The sequence below is a fragment of the Panthera uncia genome (genome assembly GCF_023721935.1).
Source record: "Panthera uncia isolate 11264 chromosome B3 unlocalized genomic scaffold, Puncia_PCG_1.0 HiC_scaffold_1, whole genome shotgun sequence".
Classification (NCBI taxonomy): domain Eukaryota; kingdom Metazoa; phylum Chordata; class Mammalia; order Carnivora; family Felidae; genus Panthera; species Panthera uncia.
In genome coordinates, this window is record NW_026057582.1 from 31,899,301 (window position 1) to 31,922,879 (window position 23,579).

At 50.8% G+C, this 23,579-nt stretch overlaps 1 protein-coding gene across 1 annotated transcript; it reads left to right on the forward strand.

Moving 5' to 3' along the window:
• The first annotated feature begins 13,962 nt into the window (after positions 1-13,962).
• On the forward strand, positions 13,963-19,535 carry ZFP36L1 (ZFP36 ring finger protein like 1). The gene is made up of 2 exons (XM_049612598.1): positions 13,963-14,337; positions 16,732-19,535. Exons 1-2 carry the CDS (start codon positions 14,281-14,283, stop codon positions 17,689-17,691), a joined length of 1,017 nt encoding a protein of 338 aa, XP_049468555.1. The 5' UTR covers positions 13,963-14,280; the 3' UTR covers positions 17,692-19,535.
• The last annotated feature ends 4,044 nt before the right edge of the window (positions 19,536-23,579 follow it).

Genomic DNA, 23,579 nt, shown 5'->3' on the forward strand with positions numbered 1-23,579 from the left:
GGGGGAATTGTAGGAAAAACACCGCAGGGAGGAAAGCTTGCTTTCCTAGGATTGTCCTTTGCTCTTGTTGGAAGGCTCTGAAATCAACAAGACTCAAGCACTAAGACTCAGAACATTAGGAGTGTGGCTGGTTGAGGGTCAAAGCAGTTTTAAACTCACTGCTGCCTCTGTCTCTCTCCTGGGTCTCTATTTTTTATTTTTTTCTCGTGTTGTTTGCTCTCCCATTCTTCTCTCTTTTCAGCATATTTATAACCGCCCCCCCCCCTCTTCTTCATTCTCAATTCCCTTCCCCACCCCAACTTTGCCTTCTTAGCATAATTTTTCTTTCTTTTTTGGCTTCCCTTGTTTTACATCTGGATTCTCGGACGGTTTATTTTGTCTGTTTCCTGAATTCCCCTCCTCTCCTGTTTCTTAAGAGTTCTTCCCCTCCTTTTCCTTCAGCGTCAGTTCTATCCCCTAAAGCTTTCCTTGGGCCACACAGGCTTTTATTCTCGCTCATCTGTTTAAGCAGTGCTGGCAAGAAGGAGGCCACAGCCGGCAGGCAGAGCCATGGCGGCAGAAGAGGACCTGAGCATCTGAAGATTCTCACCACAGCCCTGGTGTCCCTGGAAGAGGAGCTCCCTTCTGGAGAGGGAGGGCTGGGGACAGGGCTGCTCTCCCCCTGTGAGGGTTGACATCGGCTGCCAGGCCCCGGGCTGAGGGTTGGGGCAGATGGTGTTTCCTCCACGGTGTGTGTGGGCCTGGGCCCCACTGCTCAGGGAGGCAGTGGAATCCGTTCCTCTCTGAGCAGACAGGTGGGGCATTCACCAGATTCCACCCTAAAGGCCGGAGCTCAGGGGAGGTGCGCGCACTGGGAATGCATTACTCGCAAAGGGATGTGCTGTGGGTGGGGGACTTGCCGCAGAGGGGGCTGCCTCTTGGAGGAGGCCGGGTGTCTTTAGATGTTCGCTCTCTGGCGGGAGACCGAGGCGGTTTTCCAGTAGAAGGCCCTTCCTTCCCGACACCCCCACTCCTGCCAGTGCGCGTTTTGGAAGGGGCACGGGGAATGCAAATGGTGCCTGATCATTTCAGGTGTCTGAAAGGCTGTTGGCCGCTGAGGAGCAACACAAACCCCACCTGTGGGGGGCCTCAGGGTCAGCCCCATACTGATAGAAGCAGGTGGTGCTTCTCGATGGGCGTGGGCGCGGTGGCAGAGAAACCCAAGAAGTTGCAGCCGCGCCCCTCCTTGTCTGGAGTGATGGGGGAGGGAGGAGAGGCGCATCCTGGCTCTGCTCCCCAGCTGTCTGAGGCAGATCGACTGGAGTCCATCTGGCTGTCCCCCTCACCCCCCACCCCCAACCCAGGCTTGCCTCCCACCCTGGGACGTCGTCAATGCCATTGGGTCCTGGCTGAGACCTTAGCGGCCTAGATGAGGGGCAGCTTAGTCAATGCACACCTGGGGCTGAGCTGCGTCCTGGGGTACCGGGGCCCAAGAGCACCAGGTGGATGTCCGTGGGGCTGCACTGTCTTTTCCTAGGCCCCGTGTGATGGTGGCCACGTGCTGTTCTGGAAGTGCCATCAAGGGCTCCCTCACCTTCTCCACACCTTGCTCTCTTGCCAGGTCCCATCCATTCCTCATCACCATCCACGTACCATGTTACTGCTACTTTGGAAAGGTATTGTTGATTATATAGAAGCTTGAGAGAAATCTTTGCCTATTTTATATTTTGCTTATATTTTCTAAGCCTTCAGCCCTAGAGTCCAAGTCTTGGGGTCGAGCATCCTTAAAAACTCTAGAACCATGAGCCCCAGGGGCCCACAAATCCTTAGGCCTGGGCCCTGTGAAGCTGCTCTGTCTCTGGTTGAAGGCAGGGCCTCCTTCCTGGCAGAGAGGCCTATCCTAGCCAGGAGGAATGAACGGTTAGGGGACTTAGGAGAAGGATGGTGAACTTTCTTTTAAGTTCTCCTCTCAATTCTGGCAGGAGGGCTGGGGACAAAGACCAGCCTCTTTGATGTAGGGGTTTGGGGTGTTGAGGGGGGGATTAGGATCCTAGCAGCCTCTTGCCCTTCCCACCTGAGCGCAAAGAGTAGGCTCCTACACTCTGCGGTCTTGGGGCCGCCTCGTTCCTGCCACCTCCCTCTGCCCACATAGCACGTTGTATAAATATTTACACCCCCAGGCTGGCAGGAATCTTTCTCTAGCCACTTCCCTGGTCTCTGGGAGAGCTCTTTCTCTCACTGAACAGCTGCAACAGATCTGGTTGCCTTTGGTCGGACAAGGGTAGGCCCTGGTTTGGGGGCCCGTGGTCCCCACAGGGTGGAGGGTGCATCTGGCAGGAGAAACTCATCTTGGGAGAAGTCACAGGGCTGTGGCAAAGGTCCATCCTCTCTCCCGCTGCCTATGGGCGACCCTCCAAGAGTTGTCTGATCCCTGTTGTGGCTGGGAAGGTGAGTCCTGCTTCTCAAAGGAACAGCTCCCCAGGGTGGGGTTGGTCCCACTCCGGGCTGGAGGGATAATTCCAAAGCCAACTGGCTGGTGCTGGGACAAAAGAGAAACTTAGTTTCCTTGCGAGCACTTTACAGTTTGTGTCTATAGCCTTTATTCTCCCCGAAGCAGCCCCTTCCCCTCCCATCAGTGCCTGTTCAGGCTTTTGAACTGGGGGCTGGGGAGCGGAGAGGACGAGGATATGTCTGCCATCTTCCCTGGTGAGCCAGGAAGCAGGAGTTTGCCAAAGAACGAGGCTGGCATTTGTTGGGTTCCCATGGGCCGAGCACTGTGTGAGGTACTTCCCCATATTCTCATGTAATTATTTGAGTCATAAGCCTAGCAGCTTGTTCAGCTCGTGTGTCTCCTCTTCCTGCCTTTAGACAGTGGGCCGCACAACAGCAAGTTCCCAGACACGGGGCCCTATGTTTCTCTGGGCCTTTCGGTTCAGTGGGTATCTCTGAGAGCCAGCCGGCGGATACACATCTCACCTCCGCTTCCTGTGCCTCAGTTTCTCCCACATCCGTGGGAGGTGATTAACCTGTGTTCCATAAAGCATTCCAAATTCAGACGAGAACAGGTGTTTAGAGAGCAACATGATGGTTTCACGTAACCCCTTTTTCTCGGTATGGGTGTGAGCGTGTGACAGGTATCAGGCACCGAGAAAAATGTGTGTTCAGTGCTTGGGGGAGGCTGAGAAGGAAGACAGGATTCAAAAGACCTGGATTTCATATACAGGAACCGCCCCCCCCCCAACCCCAAATGCAAATAGCAGAGCCACAGAGGATGGGGTAAGGGATTGGGTAGGGGGTTCTGATGGGGCCAGGGACAAAGGTGCCCACACTTGTGCCAGAAAGCAAGCAAGCAGGTTCCATCTCTCACTCCCACTCTCTTGGAATGCTCAGACCCCTTCTGGAAATGGGAGAAGGGTAGATGTGAAAGGTACATGGGTGAGACTGCTTGGTATTCAGTGGGTAGAGAGCTACCCTCAGGTGAGGCGGGAGGGGGCTGGGTGGGCCTGCTGGGAGTGCACAGGGAGAAAGGTGGAAAACCACAGCTCAGAAGCCGTGCAGCCGTGAGATGTTCCTGCTGCCTGCCTGCCTCCCCACCCCCAAAAGGTGAAACAAAACCCAAATAAAAGCCTGACCCGGCAGATATTAATACTCCAGAGCCAGGGCTGGTGTGCAAGCAGCCACCCCCCTCTTCCCCCTTGTGTTTCTATAAGCGGCTGAAATAAATTTAGCGAAACAACCCCACCCATCCGAGGGCCTAAGATTTCAGAGCAGTGTGACTCTTTACCCTGAAAGCCCCTGTTTTTCAGAGCCGAGAGCTTTTTGTTTAGATTCCCTTTGGGAATAGAATGCTCTCAGTCTGAAATAATTATTTTATTGCAGTCATCTTTTCCTGATAGATCAATGCTTCGACACAGAATGGCTTGCTAGAAAGCTGTAGTTTCAAGTGGCCAACTCCATGGGGCTAATGCCTGGTTGGATCCACTGGGGTATTTATCGTCCAGTTATTCTTCACAATGTCTGAATGTTCAGCCAAGTCCCTCTGCTGTCTGTCATAAGGGCAGTGGTTATGGCTGGATAAGCTACTAAAGTAGAGAATTGTTAACTGTGTGTTAGGTACCATTGCAGGCACTGAAGGTTGAGTTGAGAGCAGAGAGACTGCTGTCATGGAGTATACATCCTAGTAGGAAGGGAGATGTCAAAAAGTTAAATGACCAGGGGCACCTGGGTGGCTCAGTCGGTTGAGCGTCTGACTTTGGCTCAGGTCATGACCTCACGGTCTGTGAGTCTGAGCCCCGCGTCGGGCTCTGTGCTGACAGCCTGGAGCTTGGAGCCTGCTTTGGATTCTGTGTCACCCTCCCTCTCTGCCCCTCCCCAACTCATGCTCTGTCTCTCTCTCTCTCTCTGTCAAAAATAAATAAACAACAACAACAAAAAAGTTAAACGACTGTAAAATAACCTGAAACCAATGTTGTACTTAATAGTCAAAGACTGAATGCTTTCCCCTAAGATTGGGATCAGGTGAGGGTGTCCACTCATGAATGCCTGTTCAGTATCATACTGGAAGTCCTAGACAGGGCAATAAGGCAGGAAAAAGAAATGTAAGGCATGAGATTGGAAAGGAAGAAATTAAGCTGTTCCTTTTTGCAGATAATTGTCTATGTGAAAAACACATACACACAAAACAAAACTTAAGGAATCTACCAAAAAAACCTTCTTACAACTAAGGTGACTTTTCTAAGATCACAGGATACAAGGCCAATGCACAAAAAACTATTTCTATACACTAGTCATGAAAAATTAGAAACTGAAATTAAGAAAAAATATAATAGTTCCCCAAAGGAGGGAAATACTAGGTATAAATCTAACAAAACATGTGTAGGATCTATAGACTAAACACTACAAAGGGGTGTCTGGGTGGCTTGGTTGGTTAAGCATCCAACTTTTGATCTCAGCTCAGGTCTTGATCTCGGGGTCATGGGCTCCACGCTGGGCAAGGAGCGTACTTAAAAATACATACAAATAAAAACTATAAAACACTGATTCAAGAAACCAAAAACCTACATAAATAGACATACCATGTACATGGATTAGAAGACTCAACATGGTAAAGGTGTCACTTCTTCTTGAATTGATCTATAGGTTTAATGCAATTCTAATAAAATTCCCAGTACAATTTTTTTGGAAGATACAGACAAGATGATTCTGAAATTCGTATGAAAAGGCAAACTAATGAGAATAATTTTGAAAAATAAGAATAAAGTTGGAGGAATTACACCACCTGATTTTAAGACTTCCCATGAAGCCACGATAACCAAGACAAGTGTAGCACTGGCAAAAGAATGGACACACAGACCAGTGAAACAGAATAAAGAGACCCATACAACTATGACCAACTGATTTTTGAATAGGCGCAAACAATTCAATGGACAAATGATAGTCTCTTTAATAAACAGTGCTGGGGGGGGGGTGGCCTGAGTTGCTCAGTTGGTAAGCATCCGGCTCTTGACCTCAGCTCAGGTCATGATCTCGGCTCAGGTCATGATCTCACAGTTCGTGGGTTCCAGCCCTGCATGGGGCTCTGCACTAACAGTGCAGAGCCTGCTTGGGATTCTGTCTCTCTCCCTTTCTCTGCTCCTCCCCATCTCGTTCTCCCTCTCTCTTTCTCTCTCTCTCTCTCCCCTCTCTCTCTCTCTCAAAATAAATAAATAAACTTAAAAAAAAAACCCAACAACAGTGTTAGGATTGAACACCCAAAGGCAAAAAAACAAACCTCAACCTAAATTTCCCATCGTATATAAAAACTAACTCGGGGCTCCTGGGTGGCTCAGTCGGTTAAGCGCCCGACTTCAGCTCAGGTCACGATCTCGCGGTCCGTGAGTTCGAGCCCTGCGTCAGGCTCTGGGCTGATGGCTCAGAGCCTGGAGACTGCTTCTGATTCTGTGTCTCCCTCTCTCTCTGCCCCTCCCCTGTTCATGCTCTGTCTCTCTCTGTCTCAAAAATAAATAAACGTTAAAAAAAATTTTTTTTAAATAAAAAAAAACTAACTCAAGATGGATCACAGATCTAAGCGTAAAGCATAAAACTATTAAATTTTAAAAGAAAAAATCTTAATGCAGGGTCAGGTAAAGAGTGTGAGATGCAACATTAAAAGCATGATCCACAAAAGAAAAACTGAAAAAAGTCATCAAACTAAAACCTTCTGCTCTGTGAAAAGTATTTTGCTCAGAGAATGAAAAGCTAAGGTGCAGACAGAAGAAAATATTTGCACATCACATATCCAACAAAGCAACTGTATCTAGAATATATAAAGAACTCTCCGGGTGCCTGGGTGGCATCCTGCTCTGTGATGACAGCATGGAGCCTACTTAGGATTCTTGCTCTCTCCCTCTCTCCCAATAAACAAACAAACAAACAAACAAACATTTTAAAAATAAATAAATAAAATAGCTTAAAAAAAAGGGGGGGCACCTGGGTGGCTCAGTCGGTTAAGAGTCTGACTTTGGCTCAGGTCGTGATCTGGCAGTTTGTGAGGTGGAGCCCTGCATCGGGCTCTGTGCAGATTTTGCTTCAGAGTCTGTGTCTCCTTCTTTATCTGCCCCTCCCCCGCTCATGCTCTGACTCTCTCTCAAAAATAAACATTTAAAAAAAAAAAAAAGAACTCTCAATACTCAAGAGTGGGAAAACAAATAACCCAGTTTAAAAAATGGGCAAGACCTGGACAGATATTTCACCAAAGAGGACATACACATATAGCAAATAAGTACATGAAAAGATGTTTAACATCATTAGCCATGAATGAAATGCAAATTAAAACCATAATGAGATACTACCACACACTATTGGAATGACTAAAAAATAGGGACAATTGTAAGGCTTGGTGTGGAGGTGTGGAACAACTGTTGCTTACGTGTAATTTACATATTGCTGTTGGAGATGCATAATGGTATATCCACTCTGGGAAACAGTTTGGCAGGTTTCTTTTTAAATGTTATTTATTTTGAGAGAGAGCATGCGAGCAGGGGAGGGGCAGAGAGAGAAAAAGAGAAAGAGAGAGAGAGAGAGAGAGAGAGAGAGAGAGAATCCCAAGCAGGCTCCATGCTGTCAGTGCAGAGCCAGACTCTCAAGGATTGAACTCACTGTGAGATCATGACCTGAGTGGAAATCAAGTGTCGGAAGCTCAACGACTGAGCCACCCAGGCACCCCAGTTTGGCAGTTTTTAACATAAACTTCCACATACACTTACCATTTGACCCCGCAATCCCACTCCTACTTATTTACCCTAGAGAAATAGGCACTGTGTTCACAGAAAAATCCGTACACAAATGCTACTGCAGCTCTATTCATCAGGGCCCCCAACTAGAAATAATCCAATGTCTTTCAACAGGTGAATAAACAATGGTGCACCCATACAGTGAAATAGTATTCTTCAACAAAAAGGAATGAACTAGCGATACATGCAACAACATGGATACATCTCAAAGGCATTACGTTGTGTGAAATCATACATCCTATACGATTCTATTTTATATGGCATTCTGGAAAAGATGAAATTACAGTATAGGGACCAGATCGGTGGTTGCAGAGTGAAGGGAGGGGAAGCACATGACTACAAGGGGGTAGCATGAGGGAAGTTTTTGGGGGTGATGGAGCTGTTCTGTTTCCTGGTCATGGTGGTGATTAATCTATTCACATTAAAAGTCTGCATGCTAAGGGCGCCTGGGTGGCTCTGACTCTTGATTTCGGCTCAGATCACGATCCCAGGGTCCTAGGTGGAGCCCTGCATCAGGCTCTGCGCTGAGCGGGGAGCTTACTTAGGATTCACTCTCACTCCCTCTGCTCCTCTCCCTGGCTCCTGTGCTGTCCCTCTCCATCTCTAAAATTAAAAAAAAAAAAAAATCTGTACACCAAAGATAGGTCAATTTTTCTGCATGTGAAATTAAAAAGAAAAAAAAAAGTGACAGGAATGAACATATACTTATAAACGGAAATAACTACTCTGAACGAAATGAACATTCCATGAGGACTTCAGAGAGGAGAGAGATACCTTCTCTTGGAGGGAGTGATGCTTGAGCTGGATTCTAAAGGATGATTTAGAATTTATTTGGGCCAAAGGAAGGTCAGTTCAGACAGGAGAAATAACAAGTGTCAAGGCCCTAGGGCAGAAGGAAGTATCCTTCATTTTCATCTGAAACTGACCAGAGCAAAGGGGGTGCCCTGGGGGGTGGGAGAAGTGGTAGGAGGGAGGGAGGGGTATGAAAGTCCAGGCTGGAGCAGTAAGAGAGTCAGACTGTGCTGGACCATGGGTATGGTTTTTATTCCAAGAAGGATGGGTAGCCGAGGTTTTTAGGCAAGTGTAACACAAGATCAGGTCTAGGTTTGGGGGGTTTTGTTGTTGTTGTTGTTGTTGTTTAAAGATTTTATTTTTAAGTAATCTCTACACCCAATGTGGGCTGGAACTCACAACCCTGAGATCAAGAGCGGTATGCTCCACTGACTAAGACAGCCAGGCACCCTAGATCTAGGTTTTGGAAAAGATCACTTGGAGGGGCACCTGGGTGGCTCAATAGGTCAATAGGTTAAGCGTCTGACTCTTGATTTCAGCTCAGGTCGTGATCTCATGGTTCAGAGGATTGAGCCCTGCGTCAGGCTCTGCATTGACAGCAAAGAGCTCTGTCTCTCAAAATAAATAAATAAACGTGGAAAAAAAAAAAAAAAAAAAACAAGAAAAGAAAAGAAGAAGATCACTTGGGCTGCCCTAAGGAGAAGGGTTTCAGGGAGAGTGGGGATAGAGCCTAACTAAGTATGCAGGGATCTTGGGAGTTGGAAAGAACCTCTAAAACTGGGTTTTTCAGTTTGGGTACCATTGACGTTTTGGGTCAGATAAATTTTGTTGTGGGGGCTATTGTGTGGATGTTTAGCAGCATATCAGGCCTCTATCTTCTAGATGCCAGTAGCATTGACCTCCCCACCTCCCAATAGTGACAACCCAAAATGTATCTAGACATTGCCAAATGTTCATGGGGTGGGGGTGGGGGGCAAAATCATCCCAGGTTGAGAACTACTGCTCTAACATAATCAAATCCAGTGCTTCTGGGTTCATAATAGATTCACAATAGAATTATCTGGACAGCTTAGAAGATACAAATGCTGGGCCTCACACCAGACCAACTGAAGTGGAATCTTTGGAGGAGGCTGGACTGGGATGGGGTGGCGCAGGGCATCTGTATAGCTTTAAAAGCTCCCCAGATAATTCTGTTCAGCGTGATATTCGAGTACCACCTGCCTAGTCTAACGCTCTCCATCTACAGAGCAGAATATGGAAGCCCGGAGTAGAGAATGACCTACTGAACTAGCGGCAGAGTAGCTCTAGAATCCAAGATTCCTGACTCCTCGACCAGTGCTCATTCCATTAGACTATGTCACCTCTTAACAGCTGCACAGAACTTGCCCTTGGCAAGCCGTGGAAGCCCAGCCTTCCTGAATTACCAGCTCTGGCCTTCTGAACCTGGTAAGGGTGCCATCTCCCCTGATGGCAGAGCCCAAGGCCTCCCCCCTTCCTGTCACTCCTGGAGCCTCGTCCATCCTTCTTCTATTCCCACTGCCAGGTTTAGGGTGACCAAAGTATCCTAATGGTTACAACAGCAGGTGCTGTAAAAGCTGGGGAAAAAAAATGAATTGCGTACCTACTCAGGACCTACTCCTGAGACCCAGGTAATAGAGCTGCCCTTGCCCTCCAGGAGTTGACAGGTCCAGTGGGAGTAAACAGATAATTCCCATAAAATGCAGTAGAATGCCGGAGTGCCGCAGGCTGCAGTGGGCCTGCTGCGAGAGAGGTATTTTGCCTGCTCTGGGAGCTGCGTGAAACCCCAGCAGAAGGAACCTCTTGAGCAAAGCCCCAGGGAGGGCTGTGCAGCAAACCACCAGCAACTGCTAGAGTTTGGAGTGACTGGAGGGCAAGTGGCTGTTGGAGCTAAGCACTGGCTGGAAGAGTTTAACCTTCCCGACCACCCCAGAGAATAAGTGACCTGCTTGAGGTTGTGCAACTGGTGACCAGCTGGCAGAGTTGGGCTTCCCCTCAAAGTCTAGGTGGCTCAAAACTCCTGGGCTATCCTGTGTCTCTAGGCAGGCCCAGGCAAGGAAGGAGAAGGCGCAGAAGGGGTCAAAGTTGTTAGCTGACCATTTCACGGATGTTCATACTGAAGCATCCTTTTGCAAAGTGAATACTCCCCAAAATGTGTTTTGTGGTGTAATAAGGCCTCAAGAATGGTTTCGTTTACATACAATGGCTAGGTATATAAAAGGGTTCTGCTAGGGTTGAAACTAAGCACTTTAGCGGCCAATTTTAGGCCGGATTATCATCCATATTTTAGGGATGAGAAAACAGAGGCTTTGGTCACTGTCTTGAAAAGTCACACGGCTAGAAAATGGCAGGGCCAAGATTTGGATCCAGAATGGCCCAACTTCAACGTTTTGGACCACTGATTCTCAGACCTCAATGTCTGAGTCACTAGCAGGAAATTACTAGAAATGCAGATTCCTGACCCCACCCTAGAGCATCTGAATCCCCACCCAGACCATCTGATTCACTGGGCCTGGGTCCAAGCTCAGGAATCTGCATTCCACAAGCACTACAGGTGAATCTAAACCAGGTAACTCTCAGGCCGCACTTGGCCATACCTCCACCTCTCTCTAATCCAGAGACCTTACAGCTGTTCCAGGGTCTCAGGTGGCTGAGGTCCTGGGCGGGCGGAGCCCAATCCGAAGAATTTGGGGGTTTGTGCAAACGACCTGAAGCCGTAGGACTCTGCGATGACAGATCGCGTGCTGCAACCGGGCCAGGATGGGATCCTGGGGAGGGGTGCCTTGGAGGTCGCTGTTGACGTGGCCAATCCCGCTAGGGGCCTGGCACCCCACAGGCTCACCTGCCGCGAGGTGCGCCCACGGTCCAGAATGACCCATGAATACATCCGTCGCAGTTCCCTAATTTCGAGGGACTTTCACCTTCCTCCTTGAACAAAACCTAACACCCCAAGCCAAAAATACCTGCCCAGCCCCTCCTCGCGAGGGGACCGGCTCCAAGTGCGCCAGGAGGGCCCTGATAGTCGGGCCTGGGACGGAGGATCCGGCGGATCGCCTCCCGGTCGGAAGCTGCAGTGCAGGTGGAGGGACTGCCTCTCGCGGCCCCGCGCGGGTAAGGAACCGGAGCGCGGACTGCATTGCTTAGGGGGCGGGGAGCTCGGCGGATGGCTTTCGTCGGCCTTCCCGTCCGGGTCGGAGCTCTCCGCCGTCCCCGCCGCCATCGGGCACCTGCAGAGCCGGTCCAGTCGGGGCGGGCCGGCTCCGGCCCCTGGACTCTCAGCCCTCCTCGGCCTTGCTGGACGCCACTCTGCGGCCCGCCGGGTCAGCGAAGGGTTAAGGAGGCTCGCTCCCTCCCCTCGGCTCCCTCACCCTTGGAAAGTCCCCGAAATGACGTTTCAACCCAACAATTAAAAAAGAGTTTAATTATAGAGGCAGGCTCTGGGAGCTGGAACAAACTCGGTGGGTCGGCGGGGCCGGTAAACAACTCCGGAGCGAGCGGGCCAGGCTGGCCGCCGCCCCGCGTTGCCCGCGCCCCGGGAACGGGGGAGGGGAGAGGCGGCCGGGAGTTGGAAAAGCGGAGGAAATTCGAGGAATCGGAGTTCTCTTGGGGGGGGGGGGGTTGGGAAAAAAAGACTTTTTAGCTAGCCTGCGGCTCCGGGGCCGCGTGATGGTGCTTCTAGCCAGTCCTGCAGCCGCGGGCGGGGGGGACAGCGGGCCAGGCCTGGGGCCGGGCAGGCGGCCCCACCCGCTCCGGGTCCCCCTTCTCCCTCGCTTTTCCACCCCTCCTCCATCCCCCCAGCAGAGCTTCGCGAACCCACCAGAATTAAAGACCAATGGGTCTTTTGGGGTGGGGGGGAGGCAGATAAAAGGACGAAATAGCTTCACATCAGGACGCAGACTAACCTTGTGGTTTTAACGCGCAGCCTGCTGTCCTGAAATCTGGAACTCATTACCTCATCACCAAGAAACTGCACGACCCCCTCCCTTTCTTGGAGCTGGGTAAAGGAGCGAGCAAACACCCCTTTAAGAAAGAAACCTACACTTGAGTGATTTAAATTAAGGTGGATGGAAGTTATTTCCCTTTCTGGCGCTTGCCAGATTTCAAGAAAAGCTGAAATATGGGAGCAGGGGGAGGGAAGCAACAGACGGCTGGACAGCAGCAGAAGGAAAGGCAAGGGGCAGCAGCCGGGTTAAAAATGGGGGCCATCAATTTAAGTCAGAGGGGCCAAATAAAAGCAGACCCGGCTGGGATCACGTAGGTTGGTGGTTGCAGCAAAAGTTCTGTGTTTCGCAAAGATGAAAAATAACCGGTTCCTAAAACAGTTGTGATTTGGAAGGTTTCCCTGGGTCTGCTCGGAGGTTGACGAATACACCAGAAATGCAATAAAAATGCGTGAGTGTGTGTGTGTGTGGGTGGGTGGTGGTGGTGAGAGCGCGACTCGAGCGCTCTGCTCCGCCCGCCCTGTCCTTTCCAAAGAAACGTGCTCATAATGGGGTGACCTAATTACATCGCAATGGAACCCGCTCTTAGCCACTCAGCGCACGAGGTTTCATAACAGACCCGGCCGCCTTGAGTGCTGGGAAGAAACGTGCGAGGGCTGAGGAGGCGGCCGGGCACGCGGGGAAATAGGAAAGAAACACAGCCCCGCGATTTCCGCCTGGGTCTTCGCTCCAGCACCCGGGGGCCGTGGGCGACACGTTAACAACTTTTTATTTGGGTGGAAGGAGAGGCCTCTGAAGCTAACAGTAAATATATTACAGTCTTAAAAGGAGTAATAATCTATGGGGGGGGGGGTTGGAAGATCCCATGCCCCCTTCCCCCCATCCCGCCCAAACAGCGCAGCGTGACAAGCCATATGTTCCGTTCCCGTGGGGGCGGGGGAGAAGCAACAAGAAGTTAAAAGTGTCGCCTCCCCCATTTCTTTACCTTCATTCTTGCCAAAGTAACTTTTTTCATTGTTCAAGCGTCTAGGGGTGTGTGCGTGTGTCCCATAGTTCAGAGCGCTCGTGGAAAGTTGTGCGTTATTGGTGTTTGGGGGGGGGGGGTCGAGCAGGGCGGATTGGAAAGGACATTCATGAGGATTCATGTTTTCTTTTTGAAAAAGTTTAAGGGTTGAATGCGTGAAATAAATCCCACTCCCAAGCCTGTTAAACAAGCAAGCAATCCTTCCAGGCGGTGGTCTTTTTCGCTACTGCCCCTCCCGCCGTTCGGTTGCGAAGCACAGGAGAGTGTAGACGCGTGCGGCGCGCGAAACCGTGCTGCGCTCTCCCGGCCGGGCCCGGTCTCCCCCAGGGAAAAACTCTCCCTAGTTTCCCCCACCACTCTACCTCCCCCACGACCTGCTGAAAAAAAAAAAAAAAAAAAAAAAAAAAAACAACAACAACAACAACTAAACTAAACTAAAAACCTTAGACCCGAATGCTTTCTGCGTCCCAAATTCCCGATGTTCTGGTCCCGCCTGGTTTGCGGAAGGCAGCCGAGTGCGGAAGAAAACTCGGGAAAAGAGTTAAGTTGTGGGGGGCACTTTGAGAAGTTTCAGGGGAGATCTGCTCAAGATGGAAACCGCAGCCCGGGCGCTAAGGACGGGTTCTGCTCCCGCCTGCAAAAAGAGAAAGTCGAGCCCGCCTTCCTGCCCGACAAAAAAACAACAACACAACAACAAGAACCCCGAAGAGGGTGGAATGAATGATGTCACAGAGCCGCGCTCGCAGGCTGACAAAGGGGGGGGGGCGCCCCTCCCCCTCGCGCCGCGCGGCCCCACAGAGGGGCGCCCCAAGCGCCGGGTAGCCAAGCGAGAGACTCGAAACTTTTCCTCTTTAAGAAAAAAAAGTTGTGCGCTACTTGCAGTTGGTTTTTTGTTTTTTTTTTTTTCTTAGCCTTCTTTCCTCGTTTCCCCTCCCCCTTCTTCCTTTTGAAAGTTTCTTTTTTTTTTTCTTCCCGAGTTTGACCGCATGGCTGATTCAACTTCAGTGTCAATCACCTTTTTTTTCCTCCTCTTCCTCATTTAAATAAGTTTAAAGCTCCTCCTCCCCCGGTCCACCAAATCTGAACTTTATAAATTGGGCTTCGCGCGCCGCAGTCGGGGAGAGTCAGAAAGGCGAGGGGCGCCGGGAGCAGGCGTGTGGGACTCCAGACCGGAGAGCCGGAGGCTGCGCCTTCCCCGCACCGGGACCTTCGCGGCACACCAGATCCTCGTCCCTGCCCCGTGCGAGCGCCCAGGATGACCACCACCCTCGTGTCTGCCACCATCTTCGACTTGAGTGAAGTTTTATGCAAGGTAGAGTGGGGCGGAGGGTTCGCTTTTCAAAGTTTTCTTTTTCCTCTTTTGCCTAAAGAAAGAACCCTCAAAACTTCAGGTCTTGGAAAGTAGGAAGGAGAGGAAGAGAGGCAAGATGGTTCTTTTTTCCGCCTTACTTTCCCCCCAGTTTAAAGGAATTTGGCTCTCTCCTTGCCACCCTTTGAGTTTCAACAGGTCCTGGCGGCTACTGCATGGGAATTTGGAGATCAGAGTTTTGGGGGGCGAAGTTTGCGTGGCGGGGCCGCCCGAGGGATGCGGGTCATTTGGTGGGACCATTTTTTTTTTTTTTTTTTTTTGGTGATTCCGTCGCCCGTAATGTGCTGTTTGAGCCCGGTTTCGCTGGTCTGCTCGGTTTGTCTGTGCGCGCTCTGGGTCTCGCTGTCGCCGGGAGGGGTTCGAGTCTCCAGCCACACCGCCAGCCAGTGGGGTCAGCAGGGGCTCCCCTTGGGGAAGTGAGTCTCCGGACGACATCTCTACTGGGATGTCTGATGTGGAAGGGCTGGGAACCTGCGAGAAAAAGGCCAAGAGTTGTGATTCAAAAGGATGTTGCAGAACGGGTTTGCAGTAGGACTTTAGTTCGCCCCAGCTCGTCCAGGCTTCCTCCTGGGATCGCCTACAGTACTGCAAACTTTGGGGTGATAATGGTACTAGGCTTGACCCGTTTACCTGTTTTCCGAGGGGGTTGAGGGGGGCCTGGAGAACAAAATGCCGGCCTGAGCTCAAGGGGCTCTGCGAGGAAGGATTTAATGGGGCCTCCTTAAGTGGCGTAGCTTGCCAGCCGGTGTGAAAAAAAGCAGGTTTTAAACACAATTTTCCATGAATGCGGTTTAAGTGTACACAGCAAAAGCCTTTGGGTGTTAGATTATGTTCGTCCCCTCTCCCCACTTTGAAAGCGGGGAGCTGCTAGGCTACTTTTAATTGCTAAAGTGTTTTGCCTTCTTTTAAACACGTTGGGTCATGTCGCTCTCTTTTCCCAGCTTGCTTCTCCAGTCGGCCCAGCTGCCAGGGCCCCAGGGCTGCAGGGTTGGGGTGCAGGGACTCCGAGGAGCTGAAGAACAACATCAAAAAAAGTTTGAATTTCAGCTTCCTTCCCTCTCTGGGCTTTCCCAAACTCCAGTTGCCCTGGCAGCTAACCTGAGCTCTGTTGCACTCCTTCCTTCTCTTCCCGGCTTTCTCACTCTTTGATCTATTTCTCTTTCCCTCGCTCCCTACCCCCGACCCCCCCCCCCCCAGACTTTTTAAATGAACCTTATTGTTGGGAACCGGGCTCTCAACTTGGTTCCTGTAATCCGCTCTGTGGGGTGGTTGCTGTTACAGATTCCCGAGCCCCTGCAGCTGATCCTAAGGGACCAACTTTAGAATTTGCACAATGACACCCACATGGGCTGGGAGCCAACTCCCTGGTCCCCAGCTTGTGCCCTTTCCGAATCTTGGGTACAGATTGGGCAGGTGACCAGGGTATACCATTGGAACAGAAACCTGTCTGTGGTGGCTCTGCTTCCCTCCCCCCAAATCTACTGTTGACTGGGAGGCGGGTGGGGGGATTTGGTGCTTTCCTTTTCCTTCCCACCTGCAGCTTTGCGTTAAAGATTAAACACTGGCGCTCTTATCCAAGCCTGCCCTTGCAGCCAGAACACTAACTGCAAAGGCATCTTCCCAGTGGAGGGGGTGGGGAGATCATTGTAGAAGGCACCTCTTTCCAGGGCATGGGGCAATGAACTTTATTTTAGAATCCCATCCTTCTCCTGCCCCCACCCCCCACCCCAGATGGAGGATTTCTCCTGACCCTTCCTCTTCCCTCCTCTTAGCAAGTAAAGCAAAGGCAGTCTGGAAACTTGTTGCCAAAGGAAGGGAACCTTTCTGAAGGAGGAAGTTGAGTCTTGGGAACCCAGGCGTTTGTTTGTGTGGAGTGTCAATCAAGGAGGGACTGATTAAAAGGAGGGTGCTTGGAGTCTCCTGAGGTTTACCTGTTCTTGTTTGGGGGAAGGGGAATCTAGAGAAGTCGGAGTTACGGGAGATCTTTTTAGCTGAGGAATCTACTGGGGAGGTAAAAAAGTTAGATTTTATGGATAAAAGTGGTAACTTTGGAGACAGGATATCGGGGTGCATTCCAGGGGTCTGCATGGAGTAGGGTGCATGTATAACAATTTTTAATAGGTTAGGACTTTGTAGTTTCTTATGCATGGGGCCAAAGTAAAGCTAGGTGGCTGGTTTGCGGGAGGGGGCTTGCCAGGGCTGAGTTAGAGGTAGTTCCTTAGAGACACAAGGGGCATTTCTGATTGTGGAGGGGGCTGCACTTAGGGGTACTTTTCTTGGCCCTGGTACATGGCCTTTGTCACCAACCATCCTCTCTCTTCCCTCTCTTCCCTCCAGGGTAACAAGATGCTCAACTACAGTACTCCCAGTGCAGGGGGCTGCCTGCTGGACAGGAAGGCGGTGGGCACCCCTGCCGGTGGGGGCTTCCCCCGGAGGCACTCGGTCACCCTGCCCAGCTCCAAGTTCCACCAGAACCAGCTCCTCAGCAGCCTCAAGGGCGAGCCGGCCCCAGCCCTGAGCTCTCGGGACAGCCGCTTCCGAGACCGCTCTTTCTCAGAAGGGGGCGAGCGGCTGCTGCCCACCCAGAAGCAGCCAGGGAGCGGCCAGGTCAACTCCAGCCGCTACAAGACGGAGCTGTGCCGCCCCTTCGAGGAGAACGGCGCCTGTAAGTACGGGGACAAGTGCCAGTTCGCGCATGGCATCCACGAGCTCCGAAGCCTGACCCGTCACCCCAAGTACAAGACGGAGCTGTGCCGCACCTTCCACACCATCGGCTTTTGCCCGTATGGGCCCCGCTGCCACTTCATCCACAACGCTGAGGAGCGCCGCGCCCTGGCCGGGGCCCGGGACCTCTCCGCTGACCGTCCCCGCCTCCAGCATAGCTTTAGCTTTGCTGGGTTTCCCAGTGCCGCTGCCACCGCCGCTGCCACAGGGCTGCTGGACAGCCCCACGTCCATCACCCCACCCCCCATCCTGAGCGCCGATGACCTCCTGGGCTCACCCACCCTGCCAGATGGCACCAATAATCCCTTCGCCTTCTCCAGCCAGGAGCTGGCGAACCTCTTTGCCCCTAGCATGGGGCTGCCCGGGGGTGGCTCCCCGACCACCTTCCTCTTCCGGCCCATGTCCGAGTCCCCTCACATGTTTGACTCTCCCCCCAGCCCTCAGGATTCTCTCTCGGACCAGGAGGGCTATCTGAGCAGCTCCAGCAGCAGCCACAGTGGCTCAGATTCCCCCACCTTGGACAACTCAAGACGCCTGCCCATTTTCAGCAGACTTTCCATCTCAGATGACTAAACCCCGGGTAGGGAGGGACCCCCTGCCTACTCCACCCCCCATCCTTACCCTCCCCTCCCTCTCTCCCTGATTCCTGACAACCCCTACATTAACAAGGTTAAGCTCAACCCCTTTCCCCCAGAACCTTGGAATGCCCCTTCCCCCCCCCCCCCCCTTCCCCCCCCCCCCCCCCCCAACATAAGGACAAGTCAATTTGTCAGTAGCTTCCTCTGGCTTGAAACCCCCTCTCCTCGATTTTATAGCCCACTTACCATGCATAACAGACAAGTCCCATATTTGTCAGTAGATGCCTTTTTCCCCTCGGCTTACGCCTTAAGTGCCAAATCACAAAAGAAAAAGCAGTAACAGTTTACAGAAGCAATTTAGTGCCTTGTAATCTAACTTTGTCACTGTGACTACATTACCTCTTCAGCGCCAGAGGGCACCCGTGGGCCTCCCTGAGCCTCTGCCCATGGGGGAGGGGGAGGGGACCCAAAACCAGCAGCTCCCTCCACTGGCGACCCAACTGCACCTTCCCTTATTTCAGCCTCCCACACCCTCCCCTCCCCTCTCCCCATGACCCCCCCACACCCCTCTTGGGAGAGTTGTTGCCAGACTTGGGTTTTTGGGGAAACCTATCTTGACATTCAAAACCTTTTTCTTCCCGACCTGAACCTCTGTTGACTAATCTTGCCTGGGTTCGCGTAGGTCTACAGGAAGGAAGACAAAAAGTGGATGAAGATCGCGACATAAGTGGGACTTTGTGATTTAATTTTTTCTTTCTTTCTTTTTTTTTTTTTTTAAGTGGGGAGGATGGGGAAGCTAGATGGACTATGAGAGACTTGATTTTGGTGCTAAAGTTCCCCAGTTCATATGTGACATCTTTAAAAAAAAAAATAACAAAAAAATGAGAGAAAAGCTAAAAAAACATGTAAGGGGTGAGCAGTTAATGGTATTCATTCCACATACAATAGCTGTGTTAAAACGATTTCCTGTAGAAGTAGCTTCAATGGTTTTTGCTCTAGAATACCGTAGGTCTATCCTTAGAGCACTCACGCCATGCTTTTTTCCCTGGGTTTTAAACTTCATATAACTTTCAGAAATTGGAGAGCAAAAATTTTGCTTGTCACTGCACATCAATATAAAAAAGCTTATTTAACTTATCAAAACGTATTTATTGCCAAAACTATGCTTTTTTTTTGTTAATTTTGTTCATATTTATCGGGATGACAAATCCATAGAATATATTCTTTTATGTTAAATTATGATCTTCATATTAATCTTAAAATTTTGTGACGTGTCTTTTTCCTTTTTTTTTTCCACAGTTTTAATATATTATTCTTCAACGACATTTTTTGTAACTTTACACTTTTTTTGGTTATTTTATTTTAAAAAAATGAAAAATTAATTTAAAAAAATGCAAAAAACTGTTGGATTATTTATTTTAGAAATTTCCCCCCTTTGTGTTGGACTGCAAATTGAGTTTCTTCTTCTTTAGGCCTTTTCAGCTAGGACTGAGAATGTATGTAAAAGTTCTGTGACAGTACAGAAGGAAAACAACTTTTATGTATGGCTTCTAAAAGGGAAAAAACAAAAAAACAAAAGAAACCCTTTGACTTCCACGTGCCCATCTCAAGACATTCCGATTGCAGATTTGAGGTTCTGGATTCCAGGTTTGGAGTTTTCCAATGTTAATGCAAACAGAACTGGCACACACACATTAAGATGAATGTAATTATTATTCCTCTTGCTGGTCACTACCGTCGCTTTCTATTTCTCTTTCTTTGTGTGAATTTATTTAAAAGAAAAAAAAACTTTTTGTAACGACTATTTGCAGTTTAAAAATCAATAAACCCCGTTTTTTTCAAGAAACATGGATGGTGAAGCTGGTTTTACTTGGTTTGTGGTTTTCCTTTGCCTATAGGTTTGTCCTTTGTATAGGATACAGGTGCTGGGGAAGAGGAGGAGTGCTTGTTGCTTTTTTCTCAGCCATAACAGCTAAACCTATGTCTGTAGTTCCCTCCATTGATGCTGGAAGTCTCTGAGCTTAGAGGGGATGGGATGGGAGTTTATTGCAAAGGGAGCCCATACTTCTCTATTATCTTCCCAGCGTGTTGGTTATTGACCAGGGACCAGCCTTGGGCACCTGTGCAGCTTCGGAGGCCTTCAGCAAAAGCTGAAGCACAGTCTTCTCCACTTTACGGTCTTCATTCCTTTGGGTGGTGATTGGAGTGCCAAAATGGTGGAGGGGGAACCTGGCACATGGTACTCCAACCAAGTCTGGGTTTGAGTGAGTTCTTTGTGGAGTGTTTGCAGGCTCATTTTTCCCACATGAAATTGACCTGAAACTCTATAGCCTCTCAACACCTGTCTGGGGTGGGCATGATGAAGGATTGCAGGCTTGGAGAGGAGCATCTAAGATGGTCAGGGGCCCAAACAAGGGCACTGGAGTTGGGGGTGGATCCACCTGGAGCTGACCCGCACTTCTGTATTTGGAGGGCTGTTAGGGGGAAGTGGCTATTAAAATGGCCAGTCCTAATGGGAAGTCATCAGGAATTCCCACCACCTTAAGTCTTGTTACACATGCCAGGCAGGATAGGTAGGTTGTCATCTTGGGAAGAGTCAGGTCCCCCTAGCTAGAAGCACTGCAGCCAAGGCCAGATGACCGCTTTGAAGGGGATATTTTGCTTGCCAGAGGGATTGGTTCCTTCTGAAAACCCTAAGTCTGGTTCTTGGTTCTTGGGAGCCGTTCTTTTCGGGGAGGCAGGGATGGATATTGCTATTTGAGGCTGCCTTTGGTTCCTTGCACTCAGTTTTGGGGGGTGAGCTGAATTTCTACCTTCACTTGATCTCTCCCAAAGTTACGTCTGCAGCAGACATTGGCTGGGCTGTCCTTGAGGCTTGGGAAGACCTACCTTATGCACCCTGTCAACTCTTCCCTGCTGGGGGTGGGGGGCAGTTGCCCTTTCCTAGGGCAGCAACTGCTGGTGGAGGGAGGGGACAGCAGCCCTTCCTGGGACTGGGGTGAACCCAGGCTGCCAGTGCATGCAGAGGGAACGAGAGTGTGTGTGTGTGTGTGTGTGTGTGCGTGCGCGCGCGTGGTGGTGGTGGTGGCATGTGATCTTCCTTGCTGACTAAAGGCAAAAAGACATTTAATTGTTTACCTTGAGCTCATACCCTGCAGGCGTAGGTGAGCATATGGCAGACATCTAATTCTCTGGCTCATGGTGACACTGGCTGGGTTCTCAGAGGCTAAGCATACCCATCGGTCTGCTCAGAATTTCTTCAGTTGGAATCCATCACTCGAGTGATACCAAAATTAGAAACATAGACTCCAGGATGCCTTTGAGGGTGGGGGTTGCCTGTACAGGCAAGGAGATACTCACTATGGCCTTGGGAAACTCTCTGTACCTAAGCCTTGACCCTTTTCCCCACCTAAGAGTCTCCATGGGAAACACAGGCTGGGATTTTGGCCGCTGAGGCCCTGCATGGTTATCACCACAAAGTTGGATTTTCTGCCATCTACGTCTTCAAGATAGAGGAGATCCGTCCAAAGCTATATGGGAAAAGAACTAGCAGAAACTTGGGCCTTTTCTTCCCAAATCCTGGAAGATGGAGGGGCCTTAGCAATGGGCCTGTGCTCTAAGCTGCAGGTGAGGGAGGTGTGAGCCCAGAGTTGGCAGGAGACCTTCATCCCTAAGCTCCTCTGCAGCAGGGAAGACGGGAGACACGCAGAGAGAGCTGGAGGTAAGGCTTACGCCGAGGGAAGTGGAGCAGGGAAGGTCAGGTCTGCCTTTGTCAGCAAGTTCCTGAGATGCAAGGACTGCTTCCCTACCTCCGGTCCCAGACCTTGGGGCATCTCTGGTTGGGGGGCCTGCATGAGGTCTGCCCTGGTAGGGCAGGGCCTCCATGGCTGTTTGTCTGGCAACCCATGGTCTGGCCCTTGGCTACGGGTCTTCCCTTGGAGCAGCAAAAAGAAAAGAGTTACTTTGGCCACTGAGCAAGGACTTACCTCTCTGGGCCAGGAAGCTTCATTTTCAGGAGGAAGTTTGGGGGCCTACTGCAGCTCATTGACACTCTGGTGAAAGGAGGGCCTTTGAGAGAACAGGGAGGCAGACACGAGATAGGTTTTATAGGCCATTGGATCATGAAGCACTGGTTACCAAAGGAACAGACAGCGTCATGGCAGGAGGAAGCTTCCATGGCATGGAGGGAGAGGGCGATGGAACCCTTTGACCCGGGTTCAGATCCCAGCTCTCTTTGTGCCAGCTGTGCCTTGGGCAGATGACTCAACCTTGAAGTTTTCATCTGTATCTCAAGAGGTGGCTGAGGATCCAGTGAACAGTTAGCAAAGACAGCTCTTCACAAGTGGCAGGTAGTCTGAGAACTTCGTGTGTGTCAACTCATTACATGCTCATGTGACCTCATGGAGGCACTCCTATACTCTCCTCATTTTATGTATGGAGAAATTGGGGCGCAGAGAAGCTCACTGATTGGTCACAAAGCTAAAAGTGTTGAGATTTGAACCCAGGCGGGCCAGCTCCCTCATTGCATTTTGCCACCATGTTGCAGGCTGGCATACTGACTACATTTGGCACAGTCCCTGGCACATAGTAACTGCAAATCGACCGGTGTTAGTTCCCATCTCCCTTGGCCTGTGGAGACTTTGTAGGGACACAAGAAGTAGCCAGTTGGATTAGATGACTCTGCACACACCCCTCCAGTGTCATGATCTCATGTCCCACGAGGTCCTGGGTTGGCATGTTTGGAGGACGGTGCCTGGGAGGAGGGGGTAGGCCTCCCCCTTGGACTTTCCCCTTGTCTGCCTGCCATGAGGTGGCTTCTGTTAATGATCGACGGAGCAAAGCGTGCCCCAGGGCCACCTGGGGTGTTGGCCCTGTGCCCTTCTTCCCCTGGGATCTTACCCTCCTGCACGTAGCCAACCATTTAATCATGTCTGGCTGGACTGCCTGAAACAGTGCCTGGGTTCAGAGGGGGAGGGGGCCCAGGAGACTACCCAGGCCCCTCACCTCCTCCTGCTGCCTTGCGGATGACCCTTCTCTGACCGGCTTCTGGTCTGCTAGGCACAAGCAAGGACCCAGAGAGTTGGGGAGCAGTGCAAAACCTTGGCATTTTCTTGAGATCAGGCCAGCGCTAGGAGTCCCCATGGTGACCCACCTCTTCTTAGTGGGCAAAGCTTGGATTGCAGAAGATCTCCCGGCCTCAGAACCCTTAGTCACAGAGGGTTACATCTGAGCTACTGTTGTGGGAACTAATCTCTGAGGAGCCAGGGCAGGTGCTGTCCCCAAGCCAGGCCAGATTCCCTCCTCCTACCCATGAGACCCAGCTGCTGCTCAGGGACGAGGATGCTTCCCCCACGTCTCGGCTGTTTGCAGTTATTTCAACATGTTGGCGAAGGCCAGGTCTCAAGGTACAAAGCTGGGAGTGACACCTGTGCCTGCGCCATCAGCCTGGGACACAGTGAAAATAAATATTGGCAGTGGCCAAACCTGAGGCAATTTTCTCACCTCCCGGGGCTAGTCAGGCAGCTGCCTCCTGACTCCCCACTGTGCCTCAGGGAGAAGGAGGTCATGACCATATGGCACAGAGGTCATTTCTGCCCATCCCAGCGCTCCAGGGGCATGGGAGCCTCTGTTGTCCAGGGTGAGGGGCTGGATTTGGAGCCGGACGCAGCTGGGTTCAAATCCCTGCTCACTGTCAACCTCACCCTTGTGACCCTAGGCTGAACACTTAGCGAACAGCTTAGAGCCCCAGTTTCCCCATTCGCGAGATGGGATGATGACAAGATGATAACGACACCTCGGTCTGATGGATAAACCGTAGCGCACACAATGGAGTACTATACAGCTGTATAAAAAACCAATGCTGGGGAACACAACAACATGGAT

Excerpts from the sequence above, each read along its gene's own strand:
- ZFP36L1 (XM_049612598.1), top strand. The coding sequence starts at position 14,281 with ATGACCACCACCCTCGTGTCTGCCACCATCTTCGACTTGAGTGAAGTT. Across the intron at positions 14,338-16,731 it reads TGAGTGAAGTTTTATGCAAG|GGTAACAAGATGCTCAACTA; the intron begins GTAGAGTGGGGC and ends TCTTCCCTCCAG.